Source organism: Melanerpes formicivorus, unplaced genomic scaffold (genome assembly GCF_026170545.1).
Source record: "Melanerpes formicivorus ecotype bairdi unplaced genomic scaffold, bMelFor1.0.p_v2 SCAF_11, whole genome shotgun sequence".
NCBI lineage: Eukaryota > Metazoa > Chordata > Aves > Piciformes > Picidae > Melanerpes > Melanerpes formicivorus.
This window is the reverse complement of record NW_027142363.1, coordinates 10,481,238-10,500,233: the sequence shown is the minus strand read 5'-3', so window position 1 is coordinate 10,500,233 and position 18,996 is coordinate 10,481,238. Positions and strand designations below refer to the sequence as shown.

Below are 18,996 nucleotides of genomic sequence, written 5' to 3'. Positions count from 1 at the left end.
TGCACTTAATATAGTGACTTTTAAGTTTAGATGGATTTTGACTGAGTTTTAGTAGTTTCTAGTAGTGTTTGTCGATGATATCATCCACGCATTCTGTATCACTGCTTCTCTTTCTCTATTTTAAATAGGAGAAACCAAAAATGCATCTGAAGGTTGCTTTCAGAATGCTGTTTTAACATCTTTGGGCGAAGCTCTGACATACATCTCGAAGGACCAGCTGTTAAACCACAAACTGCCGGCGAAGTTTGTGGCAGGGCAGAAAACAAATCTTCCAGATAAACTTCAGACTCTCCTAAATACATTATCTCCGTTGTTGCTATTCCGGGCTAGACCTGTGCAGATTTCTGTCTACCATATGTTGTATAAGTAAGAATCAGTAATTTTCTCACTTTCCTCACTTCCCCCCAACTCCCTTTTTTGTTCATAAATTTCCTCTGAATATCATACTGAGAAATTTTACTGCAGTACATGAAGATAGAATTTTGTTTTCTGCACCATAGTTACACAGGTATCAGCATCCTAACTATAAAGCTGTTTATTTTTAGTCTCTATTTTAACACAGAGAGAATCCTAAAATGTTAACTGAAATATTCCAGGTTTGACCTGGGTTTGATCTGACAGTGTACCTAAATAGAATGACCTTTTTGTTTTCAGTAGTTTAGATCATGAAAATGAGGAAAGTGAGTAAAAATCTTTAGTATTCTTGTGGAAGTTTTGGGTATCTCTAATACCAATAGAGAGAAAAAGACGACTTTGAAAAGCACTTCACTGTTCTAGATGTAGATTGCAAGGCAGATGGCTTAAGCATAAGGCTTTCACTTACACTAATGAGTGAAGTTGCAATAGCTTTACTCTCAGAGAGAGAAGTTTGTTGTAGCATGATTCAGGAAGAGAATGAAGTAAGGCTGTGTGCTCATTGTCTGTCATTCAGGAACCAAATCTGCAATGATGACATGTCTCTTAGTTATTATTAACTATCTCTGTGTTATTATTAAGGAAGTACTACTGTTATGCTACTGCTTATCAGGTCTTGGGTGACAGGTTGGGCTTGATGATCTTTGAGGTCTCTTCCAACCTTATTGTTTCTATGATCATTTATGTTGACACTAATAAGTAAAGAACTATGCATCACATATATTAAAATTGTAGAAATGAAATCTGGTTTCCTTTCCATGTATCCATAGATTAATGCCTGAATTGCCTCAATTTGATGACGAAGATCTCAAGTCTTATGGTGATGAAGAGGAGGAATTGGCCTTGTGTGTATTTTTCCCTCATTTTTTAATGAGTTTTCTGTATTTTTAAACTATGTTACAGAACATGAGATTTGCAGCAGAGTAGTCATCTGTCAGGAGATGTTAAAAGGAAGAAAAATGAACATGGCTATGACAGTAGGGATTATTAATATTGAAAATATTCTAAGTAATTGGCTAAGCCTGCCTTGGTGATAAAACTAGAAACAATATTTGCAATTGTTTTCTAAGTACAGGTACTAAATTAAGTGCAACATTAAGTGCCAATACCACAGTCCAAACGCAACACATTCAGTGTTTGGGAGATCTGTTGCTGAGTTGCTCCTTTGTTGGTGTGACTTGACAATTAAAGCAGGCAAGCAAACCAGTTGTCCACAATGTAGATTAAATCAGCTAAGCTATAGACTATTTTCGTATTAAGTGGTTGGCATTCAGTTTATATTTGTCTTGCAAGAGGTAAAGACACCAACTATCCATTTCAGAGGGAAAAAAATTAAAATCTTACAATCTAGCACTAATGTGTGAATCAAAAAGTGAATTTGCTGTAATAATAGGGCCCTTTTATGTTCTACATACCTGGCTTTCCCAACAAGTTTCTAGGAAAGCTGTGAATATAGATACAGTTAATACCGTGATCAAGATTTGAGTTTACTAATCCAGACAACTTTTTTCTGTAGATCACCTCCAGCAGCTCTTATGTCTCTCCTGGCCACTCAAGAACTCTTGTTGGAAAACATTCTGGAATGCATTCCAGTTGGAGAATTTGCAGTTATTCAGCCCCTGAGTGATGAATTCTGCCTTGTTCTAGGATATCTGCTCACTTGGAAGTTAATATTAGCTTTCTTCAAAGCAGCTTCCTCTCAGGTATATGTTCAGAGTCTTTATTTTAACTGAATTTCTCAATGTGCTTATGTGGTGGAATCTTGAGGTTTAATTTTCTATCTTGCTACCTCTTTTGCTTGTGTGGAATTAGTGGGATTCTGAAACCATCAGTAGACTTGGGTTCCTGCACTGCAGTAATTAAGGATGGTAATATCTGAGTAACAAAGAATGAAGAGCCATTAACAGAAGATTCTTTCTGGCATTTTTAAACAAGCATGATAGATTGATTATTTATAATCTTAAAACAACTCAAAATGGTGCAGAGAACTAAGTCACTCTTCTGAACACTTGTTCAGAATCAGTCTTGCTTTTCATCCCTACAGAAACAGGACTGTATTATTTACAGACTAAGCTCTACTTGTTAAGTCTCATCTGCATTTTGCTTTTTTGTGTTGCTTTCTTCAGCTGCGAGTTCTCTACTCCCAGTACCTTAGAAGAACTAAAAGCTTGAATAAACTGCTTTATCACTTGTTCAGGCTTATGCCTGAAAACCCTGTCTCTTCTGGGCCAGCTTTAGAAGCTCCAAATAAGGACACAAAAACCTTCTTTACCGAAGAGCTTCGTCTCGGTGTTAAAGGTCAGTAAAAATTTTATTTGTGTGTTCCTGAGTTTTGATACTGCTGAAGTTGAAACACACTTTTCTGCTTGAAAATACATACTTAGAAAATCTTACCTATAAATTTATACAGGTATACATACCTGTGTTTAAAAATCTTTTGGCTAACAATCCCCATGTGAATCTTAACCGAAATTGAAATGTTTATCAGGGAAAAAAAAAAACACCAAAACCCCACCACCCACAAACAAACAAAAACCACCAAAAAAACCCACAAAAAACCAACCAATCATAGTATCAGTCAGGGTTGGAAGGGACCACAAGGATCATCTAGTTCCAACCCCCCTGCCGTGGGCAGGGACACCCCACACTAGATCAGGCTGGACAGAGCCTCGTCCAGCCTGCTCTTAAACACCTCCAGGGTTGGGGCCCCAACCACCCCCCTGGACAACCCATTCCAGTGCTTCACCGCTCTCATGGTGAAGAACTTCCACCTCACATCCAGCCTGAATCTCCCCACCTCCAGCTTCATTCTAAACAAACAAAACCAAAACACAAAAAAAAACAACCCAAAAGAATGACATGCTTAGATGATTAATTTAGGACCCAAATAATGCATTGCTACTTATCTGAATCCTGAATGTATGCAAGGATTCCAAGATACTAAAAATGTCTGATTATTCTGGGTCTTTCCCATTTCTTCTAATTATTTTCATGCTAAATGGAACTTCTGTATTTTTTTCCTTGTATTTTACTGAGATTGTGTGGGTTTTTTGTTGTTTTTTTAATTGAGATGATAAATTGTATATTGTTTCAATCACGCTGTTCAGAACACCCGGAGTCAATCAACCACGATGCAAGAAGATAGGCTTGGGGGTTTTTGGCTGTTTTGTTTTTCTATCTGAGAAACATGAAAAAGAAAATGAGGTTTGAAAGCTACTTCACTGAGATTTGTTATTCTATTACCTGTATTATTTGTTATTTTATTACCTGTACAGATGTAAGCAAAGACACTGAGTTTTCATAATTTTTTTTGCTTGAACGTCACTCCATGTTGCTGAACAGTTTATCTGGATGACAGTGAGCAAGAAATACCAACAGTCTTGGACCGCAACACTCTGTGCTGGGTTAGGAACTGGCTGGAGGGCCGAGCCCAGAGAGTGGTGGTGAATGGTGCCACATCCAGCTGGCGGCCAGTCACCAGTGGCGTCCCCCAGGGATCAGTGCTGGGCTCCATCTCCTTTAACATCTTCATTGATGATCTGGATGAGGGAATTGAGTCAGTCATCAGCAAATTTGCAGGTGACACCAAGTTGAGGGCAGATGTTAGTCAGTTGGAGGGTAGAAAGGCACTGCAGAGGGACCTCGACCAACTAGACAGATGGGTGGAGTCCAGTGGGATGGCATTCAACAAGTCCAAGTGCCAAGTGCTGCACTTTGGCCACGGCAACCGCATGTGAAGCTACAGGCTGGGGTCAGAGTGGCTGGAGAGCTGCCAAACAGAGAGGGACCTGGGGGTACTGATTGACAGCTGCCTAAACATGAGCCAGCAGTGTGCCCAGGTGGCCAAGAAGGCCAATGGCATCCTGGCCTGTATTGGGAGTGGTGTGGCCAGCAGGAGCAGAGAGGTCATTGTGCCCCTGTACTCTGCATTGGTTAGGCCACACCTTGAGTACTGTGTCCAGTTCTGGGCCCCTCAGTTTAAGAAGGACATTGAGACACTTGAACGTGTCCAGAGAAGGGCAACAAGGCTGGGGAGAGGCCTTGAGCATAAGCCCTATGAGGAGAGGCTGAGGGAGCTGGGATTGTTTAACCTGGAGAAGAGGAGGTTCAGGGGTGACCTCATTGCCCTCTACAACTACCTGAAGGGTGGTTGTAGCCAGGAAGGGGTTGGTCACTTCTCCCAGGCAACCAGCACTAGAACAAGGGGACACAGTCTCAAGCTGCACCAGGGGAAGTTTAGGCTGGAGGTGAGGAGAAAGTTCTTCACCGAGGGAGTCATTCGTCATTGGAATGTGCTGCCCAGGGAGGTGGTGGAGTCACCATCCCTGGAGGTGTTCAAGAGGAGATTGGATGTGGCACTTGGTGCCATGGTCTAGTCATGGGTCTGTGGTGACAGGTTGGACTCAATGATCCTTGAGGTCTCTTCCAGCCTTGGTGATACTGTGATATCCCAAGAGAAAGATTTCCCTTAGCTGTTTGTGTACTTCTATAGAACACTGCAAACCTCAGATGTGCTCCGAACATCTATTGGCTCACTTCAAAGTGAGCATTTTGTCATTTCTGGGATATAAATTACTCTTGATTTCTGGTAGTCCATCCAGTGTTAGAAGATGAATTTCCTCTCTAAATTAGGAAATGAATTTCCAGTCATGAAATGTTAGCCTAACAAAGAATCTAGATTGTTGGAGAAAGGCAGCACTTACAGTAACAGATGGAGAAGGAACATATGCATGAAATTATGTCTCAAAATTTTTGTGTGTGGTGTGGAGGAACCAACATTTGCAACTAATAGGTTAGAGTGTTTCAACGACTTTTTTTTTCCCCCCCCCTCCCAGGGACAGGAGACTTGTCATCCCAGATTCCCCACTTGGCCTGCTCTGTGTACCGTGTAACCCTGAAAGACTTGCCAGCCATGGTCAGGCTTTGGTGGAATAGCTGTGAGAAACGTGTCTTCAATGTCGTAGATAAATTTACGAGCAAATACGTCAGCAGCGTGCTTTCTTCACAGGAAATATCTTCTGTCCAGACTAGCACACAGTTATTTAACGGCATGACGGTTAGTGAGACTTCTTGTCCTCTGGTTTTGTTTATTTGCTTCAGGGTTTTTGACAGATGCTTTAAGAAATGTTACTTCTCAGAACCAGTCTTTTTGTTACAGCACTTTACGTGCACGCGTTTTTGTTGCGCTGTGTGGTTGATGAGAACATGATTTGGCTTGGTACTGATACATTGTTAATGCTTATTAATGTTCCTCTTGGCACAATCAAAGAATGAGGTTTGTGATGTTGGAGGAGTTGAGGGAAGTGGACGATCCTGCTATCAATATACTTCTTTTTGGTTTATTAAAAATTGTAATCAATCATTAATTATATCACAGAATAATATCATAGAACAACTTGAGTTAGAAGGGACCTTAAAGATTATCTACTTCCAACCACTGCTGGCATGGCCAGGGACAGCTCCCACTAGAACAGGTTGCTTAAAGTCTCATCCAGCCTAGCCTTGTCTTGTACACTTCCAAGGATGAGGTATACACAACTTCTCTGAGCAACCTGTCCCAGCGTCTCTCCATGTTCATAGTAAAGAACTTCCGCCTAATTACTACTCTAAACCTACTCTGCTATAGTAGGCTGGAGGTTAGGAGGAAGTTTTACACAGAGAGAGTGATTGCCCATTGGAATGGGCTGCCTGGGGAGGTGGTGGAGTCACCATCACTGGAGGTGTTTAGGAGGAGACTTGATAGGGTGCTTGGTTGCATGGGTTAGTTGATTAGGTGGTGTTGGATGATAGGTTGGACACGATCTTGAAGGTCTGTTCCAACCTGGTTTATTCTATTCTAGTTTAAAACCATTGCCCTATCACCACATGGCCATATAAATAGTCCCTCTCCAGAATTCCAGTAGGCCCACTTGAGGTACTGGAAGGCTGCTATAAGGTCTCCCCAGAACCTTCTCTTCTGCAGTCTGAACAGACCCAGGTCTCTGTCTGTCCCCATAGGAAAGGTGTTCCAGCCCTCTGATTAATCATTGGAAAGTGGCTGGTAATTTCTTTTTGGTTTGCCTAGATATGAGTGGATTTTTATTGTCCTTAAGACAAGTGTTTTCCTGGTCTAACAAAAACAATTCCTGTGTGTAGTGAACTATTTATGCTTTACTTACATATGCACCATCTCTAATAATTTTATGTCTTTCTGGAGTTCTTTGATATGTGCATTTTTTTAACAGGTAAAAGCTCGGTCTGCAGCACGGGAGGTCATTGCTACTTATTCAGTTGATGATATATTTATTGAACTAATAATACAGCTTCCATCAAATTACCCCCTGGGATCCATAACAGTTGAGAGTGGAAAGAGGGTTGGTGTGGCTGTACAGCAGTGGCGCAATTGGATGCTGCAGTTAAGCACGTATCTTACCCATCAGGTGAGTTTAGAGAAAGCTCTGAGTTTTGAAAACTTAAGATTGCTGATGCTAGCAAAATATTCTCAGTAATGCAATATTGTTTAGATCTGTATAGTGGATCACACCAGTAGATCTCTAAGGACTTCACTAAATTGGTCACATCTGCTTTTCTTTGGGTCCTGAATCAGCAAGGTAACGCTATTGGCCTAGTAAGTTCTGTAAATCCATAGACAAAGTTGAAGATTTAGATCTGTTTAAGACATAGCCCAGTGTTTGCCCCATCTGGCAATGCCACCTCCAGTACATATTAAAGGAAAAAAACCTCCAAAACCTAGCACACTGAAGTGGTGGTTGCTAAAGTTGTAGTATCTGTGATTAGACCAAAACAGGGATTGAAAATATTAAAATCCTCTTTCATATGTTGGCTTTGTATATACTTTTAGGTTATAAAGCCTTCAGGCTTTAGTGTGGCCAGCAGGAACAGGGAAGTCATTGTGCCCCTGTACTCAGCACCAGTTAGGCCACACCTTGAGTACTGTGTCCAGTTCTAGGCCCCTCAATTTAAGAAGGACATTGAGACTCTTGAACATGTCCAGAGAAGGGCAACGAGGCTACTGAGAGGCCTGGAGCACAAGCTCTATGAGGAGAGGCTGAGGGAGCTGGGATTGTTTAGCCTGGAGAAGAGGAGGCTCAGGGGAGACCTTATTGCTGTCTACAAGTACCTGAAGGGAGGTTGTAGCTGGGAGGGGATTGGTCTCTTCTTCCAGGCAATTAGCACCAGGACAAGAGGACACAGTCTCAAGCTGCACCAGGGGAAGTTTAGGCTCCAGGTGAGGAGAAAGTTCTTCACAGAGAGAGTTGTTAGCCATTGGAATGGGCTGCTCAGGGAGGTGGTAGAGTCACCGTCCCTGGAGCTGTTCAAGAGGGGATTGGATGTGGCACTTGGTGCCATGGTTTAGTAGTCATGAGGTCTTGGGTGACAGGTTGGACTTGATGATCTTTGAGGTCTTCTCCAACCTTATTGATTCTATGATTCTATGTGCATAAGAGTAACAGTGAGTATATTCTGAAGGAATTGTATAGTGTTAACAGCTTTTTCCTCTGTTAGAATGGAAGCATTATGGAAGGCTTATCTTTGTGGAAAAACAATGTGGATAAACGTTTTGAGGGCGTTGAAGATTGCATGATCTGCTTTTCAGTCATTCATGGTTCCAACTACTCTCTTCCCAAAAAAGCTTGCAGAACATGCAAGAAAAAGTTTCATTCAGCTTGCTTGGTAAGTACCTAGACTAAATCTTTTAAATACATAAATAAATAAATTTATAGTTTGAGCTAGGAACTTCTGCTGTAAAACCATCAATTCTCCATTATGTCATGGAAATAGCTGAGATTGGCCAAACTCTTTTTGTTTTTATGGATTCTGTACAAAGCTGTAAGGGCACCTAATGAGAGAGGGGTTGCTATACTTCACAGATAGCTGCTTGGAGTTCATAAAGAAGTCAGTATATCTACATAAGGTGTAGTGACAGCTTTTGTTTTCAGCTCAGACAGCAGAGTAGAAAAGGCTAAATTTGATTCATGCAGTGTGCTCTTTAGTAAACTCTGCTGATCTGGGCAATTAACCTTTAACTATAGGCGGCACAGGGACTGGCTGTATTGTTACAGAGTTGGCATCTGAGTGGCCATGCAGTGGTGGAATTACTGCTGCTTTAAAAACATTGCCTTTTTATTTTGAGACTAAGACTAGATGAGAGTTCCTTTGTGTCAGGGGTTTTAGACTAAAATGTTAATGCTGTGTTTGTGCAGTGTGTGTACATACACCTGCAAACATGCATGCATAAGTGGAAAGGGTTGTATTTTTTCCTATTTCTTGATGGTATTTTTGAAGTACAGTTAATGTTTTGATAGTTAATCATTATTTCCTAATGAATATAGTGTTAGTGATAAACAGATAGGTTGGATGTTAGGAAGAAGCTCTATACAGAAAGAGTGATTGCCCATTGCAATGGGCTGCCCAAGGAGGTGGTGGAGTCGCTGTCATTGGAGGTGTTCAGGAGGAGACTTGATGGGGTGCTTGGTGCCATGGGTTAGTTGTTTAGGTGGGTTGGATTGGTTGATGGGTTGGACGCAATGATCTTGAAGGTCTCTTCCAACCTGTTTTGGTTTATTCTATTCTAAACAGATTTCTTTCTCTTTCAGTACAAATGGTTCACATCCAGCAACAAATCCACCTGTCCCCTCTGTCGAGAGACATTCTTCTGAAATAAAATGGTCTGTCTTCTTTCTGTGAGCTAACTAATAAATGAAGAGGAGGCAATAAACTGTATGTTGAAAGAAGCTAACTCCTTGGAAGTACTGTCTGTTACTTTGAAACTCTTTGACAGGCACATGCCACATTTACCTCTGGACTGTTTTTTGTAAGTTTGAAGATTCTTCTTTGATATAAATAAATATGTAAGAATAATTTATTTTAATGTGTATATTTTAAAGGTATTGAGATGTATTAAAAATTCCAAAATACTGCAGACTTATGGCTGAAAAGTGGTGTTTAAGCCAGGGCATAGTGGAGTAAAACCCTCTTATTTTAGATATGTTTTAACATGATGTTATGCCCTTAGCCTAGATCATACCTCTGAATGTAACAGCTGAATTTAACATAGAAGGTATGAAGACTTGATTATTTTTTATTATAGTGTGTTTGTAGTAGTTCCTCTTATGGAGGGAAAAAAGAATGTTGTTGCTCTTAGACATTTGAGGCATAGAACTAAGGTGATGACCTTCTGTTGAAGCATAGATTTATACATAGAACGCTCTAAATGAACATGTTTATAAACTAAGCTGTCACCTTGACAGTCACATTTTCCCAAAAAACCTTCAACTATCCAATACCCTAAACCCACAAAAACTTGGAAGCCCTGTAATGGTATAGAATCTACCACCACATTAACAAGAAGCTCAGCTCACTCAGTTGGGGAAGAAATGGAAGCTGTATTTACAAGCAAAACTACACTCTACAATTGAATGCAATGAGTGTATACAAATATACAGTATTTACAATATTACACAGGTAGTTACAATCAGAACACAGCAGAGAAACCCCCCCTGAATGGGGAAAACTGCCCTGCTTCCCCCCTAACTTCCCCCCCTTTCCTCTGTGTAATTAGAAGAAAAGAGAAAGATGTTAGAGAGTTAGTGCTCTTATCTCAAGGTAAGGCTGATACCGTCCTCCCAGCTGAGCAGAGCAGAAAACAGCCTCAACAGCCAGAAGAGAAAGGAATGAAGAAGAATGTGGGATTGTTAGAATACATTCCACACCTCTGACCAATGAAATTTGTTTAGAACAATCTCTTGTTTTCCTTTTTACACCCAGCTGTGCATTTGTTTATACTTCTTCACTCTTCTGCTTGGAAATCTGCAGCTAACTTTTAAGGGCATACAGTTATTCCCTTATGACAACAAAAACCACTCCCTGTTTAGTGCTGATTGGCATTTAAAGAGAAGGCCTATGTACTGCTCATTTCCTGTTCTCATTATATTTCATTTAATGCCTTCATTAGCTGTTGAATTAACTATCATTGAATGTACACTGGTGCTTCCACTGTCCCATAATAATGACCCTTAAGTGAACCTGACAGATGAAGACCATTAAATTCCAATACAACTCTACACTTAAGTTGGTTGGGTTTTTTTCTTAGCAGCAGTAGCATACAAATATCTTTGATCTTGGACGGTATTTTTGGTGGTTTTCTTGAAAAGTCAATAAAAAGGGGAATAAAGACATTTTTGTCACTCTCTGGCTTGCTGTCTCTTCCACTTGATTTGTTGTTGGGGTTTTTTTCCCCCCTTTTTTCTTCTTAGAAACTAATACCATGAATTTTCAGATGCTGAGTTTCTAGTGTACCTAATTGCTAGTATCTCAACAGCTGGGGTTTTTTCAGATGCTGTATGTTTTGTCAAAGTTAGTCCCTTTTTAGGCAACAGCTCTTGCAGTGGTTTTTAGCTGTTGATAACATAGGTCTGTGTTTGTAATTGGTAACCCTGGGCTTCCAGAGGAGAAATTTCTTGACTTTTTTTGAGAAAGACAGAACAGAAAAGATTTTAAACTGTCACTCTACAGGTCTAACTGAAAACAGGTTGTTTCTCATCCATCACTTTAGTTATTCCATATGACTCCTTTGCAAGTTCAGTAAGTTAACCACTGCTGGCTTAAAATCGAGGTATTGCTTGAAAAGAGCCATCTTGAACTCTTTTAGTAGACACTAATGTGCAAATTGTCTACTAGGAACAGACTTGTGAAGAGCTTGTGTTGTGGTTACACTAGAACAAAGCTCTGCAGGTGCTTGCACAGCAGCAGTATGTCTTCTGGCACTTGCTGACAGGGCAGAGCCAAAAGGGTCTGGGAGAGCAGAATTTTTGCTTTCTTCTGGGTAAGTGACAATAACATGTCATCTCCATCTGCCATGCAGCTTATTCTCATGTGTGTTGAGAGCAGGAATATACTTCCCAAAACTCTCCAGAAAGTGTTGCACTCTTTGGCCTTCCAAGAGAAGGACATAGGTGCACCTTTGCAGATGCTACATGTATTTGCAGACCTCTCTGTAGAAAGAGCTATATTCAACATTTTACAAAGGTACCTGACTTGTCACTAGTTGCCAGTCTTCAGCAGGATGCTGGGACCATAACAGGAATCACTTCCTGCAAAACTTAGCTATGTTCTCACCTGGATTGCAGCAGGCATTGGGGCTAGAATTGATTCATGATGCTTTAAAAGGGATGCATGTATTTCCTTGTCCAAATACCCAGTTGTTTGATAGTCCAGTGCACTTTTTTGTTGAAATCATGTTTTGGTTTACTATGCTTTAAGTTCCTATTTTCATTATCCTGTCTTTTAATTTAAAACTGCATACACTAGCTATTAAAAAAGGAAGAACTGTATAAGTACATTATTTTAATAACCCAAAATGACAAATACACAAGTACCTCTTTATAGAGAAAAAGGTGTTTAGTGCAAACATAGCAGAATAGGGTATTTCAGTTCCCTCACAACTGTCCTGTGTAAAGCCAGAGGACAACTGTACCTCTGGTAGTAGATAATAGCTGGTTAATACCCACAATAAAAACAAACCAACCCCAAACCAAGAGTCTCAATCAGTTTCACTGCTGTAATCAGTAACCTTATGAGAGTGAAAATCTTGGCTTAAAAAGTTGACTCGACAGCTTCGGTACTCTGTGTTGAACTGTCCATCTGCCTGGAAGGTTAAGACTTCTTAAATTTGAGGATAGTAAGCATCTCTTGTCCTGCTTGCCTGGAAAGTACTCGTGTGCCTTCTAAGCCACATTCCTTCATTGTATCCAGAATTTCATCTGTAAGGGAAAGTGCAGTGTTAAAACTGATTTTAGATAGTCATCAACTATAAGAGGCAGCACTAAGGTATCTGTCAAACATAAGCTGTAAAGCAAAGATTATGAACTGTGTTCTCTTAGTCTTTCAGATAGTAATTTTTATGCAAAATACCCTTCCCACCAAGGACAAAGTAAATTGTAGAGTTTATAACAGAAGTTTTGTGGTTTGGTATTATTAGAAGCAACAAAAATAATACAGTTATGAAGCTAATTTGTAGAGGAAACTGAACTTTCTAGCATCCTCTTCTCTCCAGCCTTAATCAATCAGTCATGAAAACATTATTTTTTTTCAAACTACCTGATAACATGCAGCCATTCAGCATCAGATCAGGAGCAGGTCCAAGGCTCTTCTCTGTGTGTGTCAAAGTTAGACATCATCACATCTCTAGCTAAAGGCTTTTGCCTTTGAAGATTACACCACCATTCTCTTTCAGGAGAAAGGGTGGGTCTGGTTTTGTTACTTAGCTGAGAAGATTTACAGTCACCTTTCAGACTTTGGAACTGAAACCTTACAGAGCTGCTAGAGTCAGAACCTACATATTATTTTCCAAGCTAGCTTGGGGAGTTCTTAGCTTTGGTAGATGTCCTTACATTTTTGGTCACTGGATGCACAAGGCATGAATAAAAGAAAAAAAAGATTCCAAGAGCCATCAGGGTCTGCAGATGCTTCTCTGTAGGTTACAAAACTTGAATGATGAGAAGCACAAGAGTCCACAGAGATGCCACAGTTTGTATGAAGTGTACTGATGCACTCTATCCATCTGTAGCATTTCTAATGATAACCTGGAACACCTATGTGAATTTCAATACATACAGTCAGTCTTCTAATGAGTTATCACTACATGTTCGATGCAACTGCTGTACTACTTGTTTACTGAAGTCTGGTTACCTGGAGAACACTGTTGTGATTAACATTTTGATTAAAACACTGTTAAATCTCCTTGGCATAGTTAAAGGGTCTGTGGAAAGTGATCACCTGGATCATTTTCTTTAATTGTGACCAAGTAGAATAATCCTCCTGGTGAAAGTAGGTCTGGTACTAAGGGAAAAACTCTATCCATTACTTCTCTGCCCTTTCTGCCACCAGCCCAGGATGCCTCTATTCCATGGCTTTCCACCTAGAAGAGTAAAAGCAAAGAGTGTCATAACACAGAATGATGGAAGTGTCAGTGGTACGTACATGGGAAACATCATCATAAGTGTTTGCCACTAGACAACAGACAACTTTGATTCAGTACATCAGTTTATGCAGCAAAATCACTTAAAGATTAATTCTTACTTGATGAAAATACTAATGTTTCAAATTATTCTCTTACACTGAAGTGAAAGCTAGGTTTTGTCGCAGACTTTGTAAGAAAATACACACAATGTTTTGTGAGCTTATTTGTCAAGTGGAAGGTGGCCAGAAAATCCTTTAAGTGTGCAGGAGTCAAACACTGTGAACAGAGAATATTTAGTAGAGATCTGCAGAAGCAGAGGGTATTTATTTTGTAGGGAACAAAAGCATTTTCCATTGAAATTCTTCTATAATACCTTAGCATGCCCAACAGAAGTCTTACATGGTTTAGACTTGATGGAGAAACTAGAGACTGAGAAGCTGCAGACAGCAATCCTTATTCTCATGTAGTCTTTCTAAGCAGCTCTAGTGAGTCAATTTCACCATGACAGTGCTGTTACAATACAATAAAGCTAGTCCTATAAAGTCCTTTACTATTTGAGAAAAACCCTCCAGTTTTCATTCCAAAGCTTATTTGATTTACCATCTCTCCTCTGTCAGTAGAAATACCATTTTCATTGTGCATTTTTGACGTTTCCTACCTCTTCAGAAGGTGTTACCACATATGGTGGATTAAATACGAGTAGATCAACCTTCCCATTTAATCTTGGAGACAGTCCTTTGACCTACAGATGAAGTTGATGATTCTTTTGTTAATGATTTTTGTTTGTTTGCTCTTTGTAACATGAAGAATGCAAACATTAAAAAGAAAAGGGCAAAATTAAGAATTACATAGTGCTGGATATTCTCAGCATTTCAGCCTGACTCAAGAATGCTGAACTTTACTTTCTACGTACAAGAGATGCATCAAGAAGTGCTTGCCATGGCAAAAGAATTTCAACAGTCTTAAAGACAATTTAAATATGGGATGTAGAAGAGCAAGAGAAACACAAAGGCTCAGTTCAGATATAAAAGGCTCAGTTAGATATAAAAGAATCTTGAATTTGTCATCAGTTAACATCTGTTACCAAAAGTGACCAATTTGTGATGGCTGCAGTTCACTACCCAATTATGAGCAGTTGTTCATCCATTTATGGCTGCCTATCTTCATCATTTTTTATAACCATATGTATTCAGCATATTTTAAACAAACAGGTTCTAAGGAAATGAGAAACTTAGCTTTTCTCTATACTACTTTTTTAAGAAGCAGAAAGTAACAGCACATAGGATTCCTAATAAAATCAGAAAGAAATGTGAAGCAGGAGTTGCATAGCATCAGAGGGAAAGGCTCTGATAATTCCAGGTCACTGCAGAATTCCTTGTGCAAGATGTTCCAAATTATCTCTGTGATTTATATATATTTTTAATTAATTTTTAAGTCTTACTTTTTAGAGCTTAAGTTAATTTTCCCTTTTGTTCAGAAACACTGACATTTTGTTGTTTTTTCTTCACCTGTGCTTAGTAAGAGAATGTTTGTTCTAGACTTTGACAAGTTTTCAGTATCTAGTAAATACTAAGAAATTACAAAAGATTAAAGAAATATCTATTATTGAAATATCTGTCTTACCAAGTCAGTAATGATTGGCTGAAGGTCCACACTGTTAAGCAGAGCTGTCTCCATTGTACAATGAGCTGCCATTGGGTTGATATCTGTACATCTAAAACCATTATATTATGACGTTACTGGCTACTGTATCTAGAAATCTAAGCCTGTGAACCACCTGCTAATGTCTGTACTCTTAATAAAAATATCCAACAGGCTTTACTTTGCAAGGAAATAACAAAAAGTAGTCAGTAGAATACACATAATGTATCAGTAGCTAAACTACACTATGCTGCTTTAACCACTGTCTTAAAGCTGAAGTACAGGATTTCCTTTTCAATGCTAGCTCTACATAATATTTATACATACAAGTCTCTAAACTGCCAACACACTAATGTTGTGTCACCCCACCTCAGTAAGACTAGTCAGTGGCTAATGTGCAAGATTCAACCCAGTAAACAGGAGCATAAGCTTGGTAATTTGTCTAAGTGGGAAAACATTATGCTAGTTGCACTGTGACTTCAGATTGTTACAACACCTAAAGTAAGTAGTTAGACTGTCTTCACTTGGATTTCTGCATCTGTAGAACTGAGCTATCTTTGTGAGGATACCAATGTGAACATGAAAAACGGGTATGTGAGGGCTAAGTAGTCTTCACTGCCACATACAAGAGTTTAAGAGCTGCTATACTTACATGTATAGTGCACTGGATCCAATAATGGAAGCTAGAAACGCTGAAACCACACCAGATCCGGATCCTATTTCAAGGCAGATCTCAACTCTAAAGAAAGAAAACTGTATGACTTAATTGTGACACACAAGAGCACCTCCAACAGATGCAGGTTGGTCTAGACAGTGTTATTCCACCCAAACATGGTGACATACTTACTGATCATAGGCCCTCAAAGCCTTTGTCCTCTGTTTCATAACGGCTACCAGGCCTACTGGTGCCCTTACAGCCAATTCCAGGTTATCACAAGCCACTCTGAGAAACACATTTCCCTGTGTCTAACATTAAGTTTCCATTATCTACACAATCTCAACAGTACAGGCTACATTTCTACAGCATTTAATGCACATTTGTTGCAGCAAGTCTGAATAACAGAAATTACAGAAGCTCACCGTGAAGCCACACAACAAAAGCAGAACTCAAATGCAGAATACCTCAGGAGCCTTTCAGCCAGCTCTGGACAAACAGCAGTGACAGGCAATTTCAAAGTAAACACTCTTAAGATCGACTCTTTGGGTGATTTCTATAGCATTTACGTTGACAGCTGTGCAGATGACAGCCGCTGACACAGGGCAGTGACTCAAGATGCTATGCAACTTCTGTAGCTTCTTCAGCGCTGAGACATGAACATTTTACCACAGTCATAGAATCATAGAATGGTTTGGGTTCAAAAGGGACCTTGAAGATCAACTAATTCTACCCCTCTTGCCATTAGCAAGGGAACCTTCCAGTAGATCATGTTGCTCCAAACCCCATACAACCTGGCCTTGAACTCTGCCAGGAAGGGGACATCTGCAACTCCTCTGGACAACCTGTGCCAATGCCTCACCACCCTCAAAGCAAAGAATTGCTTCCTCACATCTTAATCTAAATGTATGTTCTTTCAGTTTAAAGCCATTGCCTCTTGTCCTATCACACTCTTGTGAAAAGTCCCTCTCCAGCTTTCTTGTAAGTACTAGAAGACCTCCATAATCTCAGCCTGTCATCACAGGAGAGGTGCTCCACGCCCGAGCATCTTTGTAGACTTCCAGTGGAGGCACTCAAGCAGATCCCTGTCTTTCTAAAGCTGTGAGCCGCGGAGTTGAGCGTTCAGGTGTGTGCTATTGCCAACAACGTTAAGTCTCAGCCCCCGGCACAGCTGCCCGGGCAGTTACCAACCCACCCCCCCCCCCACCCCCGCAGCGTGCCACCCCGCAGCCAACCAGCAGTAGCCGAGGCCGCTCTGAGAGCAGCGTCTGCCAGCAGCGTGACGGTGAGACGCCGTGCCGTGCCGTGCCTCCTCCCCCCGGCCCTGGGCGAGAAGCCTTCCACACCCACCAGCGCCCCGCCCCGTCTCCCCAGTCGGTCGCTCCCGAGTGATGCTCTCGCCCCTCCCTGCCGCGCCTACCGAGCCTGCCGCAGGCAGTCGGCGTCCTGCTCCAGCGCATCCAGCAGCAGGAAGGTGTCCTCAGCCGGCTCATACACATCCTTGAAGGGCCCGTGCGGCCCCACGTGCTCGTACCGCGGCGTAGGGAGCGCGGGAGCCGCCATACCGCCCCGCCGCGGGGCACGCGTGCGCAGGCGCGCCCAGCTGTCAGGGGAAGGGGGCGGGGCCCAGATCTGCGTGCGACGCGCTGACGCCAAGGGAGGAAGGGCGGGCGGCGGCGAGGCGCTCGTGCGACCGACACCGCCAGTGGGAGGGCAGCGGCTGGGGCCCGCCCCTCGCGGGGGCTAAGGGCGGTCGGGTTGCCTCGAGTGGCGGTGGTGGCCTTGGTGTTGTTGTTACTGAAACCTAAACGTTTGTCAGCTGCTAGTGAAAATGCCCCTCTCAGTGAGATTCCAACGTAATCACTCATCTGATCCAACGTTGAAAATCTTAGGCTCCATCTAAGTCAGTTTAAGTGTGCATAGTGATCCCTGCAGTCCATGAAGATTGATGCAGAAGGGTCCTGCAGCTATTGCTTTTTACTGTTGTGCGATCTTCCCCAAGTGTTTTTCCACCATGAGAAGCCCCACCTTTGCACGGCAAGTTATCAGGAAGCTACAGGGAAGAGCTGCTGAGGAAGTTTCTAAGTGCCAGTTCTACAGTGAAGCACACTGGGGAAAGATGTGGATACTATAATGAAGCTCGTTTCTCTGGTTACGGAAGAATGTGTTTGTGTGATGCTTTGTCAGGGACTCTTGACAGCATCCTTACGCCCAACCCTATGAACTCCAGTCTTCCAACAGAACCGAGGCTCACCAAAACTAAGAATCAGAGGGAAATCTCAGGGCACAGATCAGATTAATAATTTGCTCCACACAACAAAATACAAATGAGCAAATTCAGAACATAGAATCATAGAATCAATAAGGTTTAAGAGACCTCAAGGATCATCAAGCCCAACCTGTCACGCAAGACCTCATGACTACTAGACCATGGCACCAAGTGCCACGTCCAATCCCCTCTTGAACGCCTCTAGGGATGGTGACTCCACCACCTCCCTGGGCAGCACATTCCAATGGCTGATGACTCTCTCAGTAAAGAACTTTCTCCTCACCTCCAGCCTCAACTTCCCCTGGTGCAGCTTGAGACTGTGTCCTCTTGTTCTAGTGCTGTTTGCCTGGGAGAAGAGACCAACCCCCTCCTGGCTACAACTTCCCTTCAGGTAGTTGTAGAGAGCAATAAGGTCTCCCCTGAGCCTCCTCTTCTCCAGGCTAAACAATCCCAGCTCCCTCAGCCTCTCCTCACAGGGCTTGTGCTCGAGGGCTCTCCCCAGCCTTGTTGCCCTTCTCTGGACAAGGTGACCTTTGAGGGTCCCTTCCAACCCAATGCATTCTATGATTCAGTCAATGATTCTATGAGTCATTCTAAGATTATCATGCATCTGTCAGAATGTCAGAGGTTAACCACCTGTTGGCTCGTCTAGGTGCCTGTGGTCATCATTTGAGCACAACAGGCTGCTTCAGGGGGTAGTAATGAACAGGAGCCTCGCTAGAGACAATACCAGCTTTTTAAATTCAGAAGGAAGCCCATTAGATACTCCTTCATTTCATCTGTCTTCCCAATGAGTTGCTGCTGTGCCAGAGGGCCAAGTACTTGTAAAACATATTAGGCTTGCATAAAACTCCACTACTTTGGCAAAATGAAGTCATATTAAGAGACAGAATTTTGCCCTGTGTCCATATAAGGAAAGTGAATCCTTTGGATAATTTTTCTTTAATCTTCACAGGTGGTCGAGCTTTGGAGTGCAGGAGAAGAAATGACTTCACCATATTCAGCTGTACTCGTTGTTATTTCTGGCTGTTACATACTTCATGAAATCTGATTAAT

General features: G+C 41.6%; 2 protein-coding genes across 3 annotated transcripts in view; one reads left to right on the top strand and one right to left on the bottom strand.

Annotated features, from left to right (window-relative positions):
• LTN1 (listerin E3 ubiquitin protein ligase 1) overlaps window positions 1–9,154 on the top strand; it is a 35,649-nt gene extending 26,495 nt beyond the window's left edge. The window contains exons 23-30 of the mRNA XM_068144476.1: window positions 129–366; window positions 1,185–1,259; window positions 1,931–2,117; window positions 2,541–2,712; window positions 5,250–5,470; window positions 6,639–6,833; window positions 7,921–8,088; window positions 9,012–9,154. Of these exons, the coding sequence (XP_068000577.1) occupies window positions 129–366; window positions 1,185–1,259; window positions 1,931–2,117; window positions 2,541–2,712; window positions 5,250–5,470; window positions 6,639–6,833; window positions 7,921–8,088; window positions 9,012–9,074 (1,319 nt within the window). The 3' untranslated portion in view covers window positions 9,075–9,154. The remainder of the gene's footprint in view (window positions 1–128; window positions 367–1,184; window positions 1,260–1,930; window positions 2,118–2,540; window positions 2,713–5,249; window positions 5,471–6,638; window positions 6,834–7,920; window positions 8,089–9,011) is intronic.
• Window positions 9,155–10,182: 1,028 nt separating this feature from the next.
• Window positions 10,183–17,293, bottom strand: N6AMT1 (N-6 adenine-specific DNA methyltransferase 1). 2 transcript variants are annotated; one of them, XM_068144477.1, is made up of 6 exons: window positions 17,092–17,293; window positions 15,669–15,755; window positions 14,999–15,089; window positions 14,034–14,117; window positions 13,192–13,333; window positions 10,183–12,176 (listed from the first exon to the last, which is right to left on the bottom strand). In XM_068144477.1, the coding sequence occupies exons 1-6, from the start codon at window positions 17,232–17,234 to the stop codon at window positions 12,070–12,072; spliced, it is 654 nt and encodes a 217-aa protein (XP_068000578.1). In that variant the 5' UTR covers window positions 17,235–17,293; the 3' UTR covers window positions 10,183–12,069. The 2 variants fall into 2 exon arrangements, with proteins under 2 accessions (XP_068000578.1, XP_068000579.1); XM_068144478.1 differs by lacking the exon at window positions 14,034–14,117.
• Window positions 17,294–18,996: the final 1,703 nt, after the last annotated feature.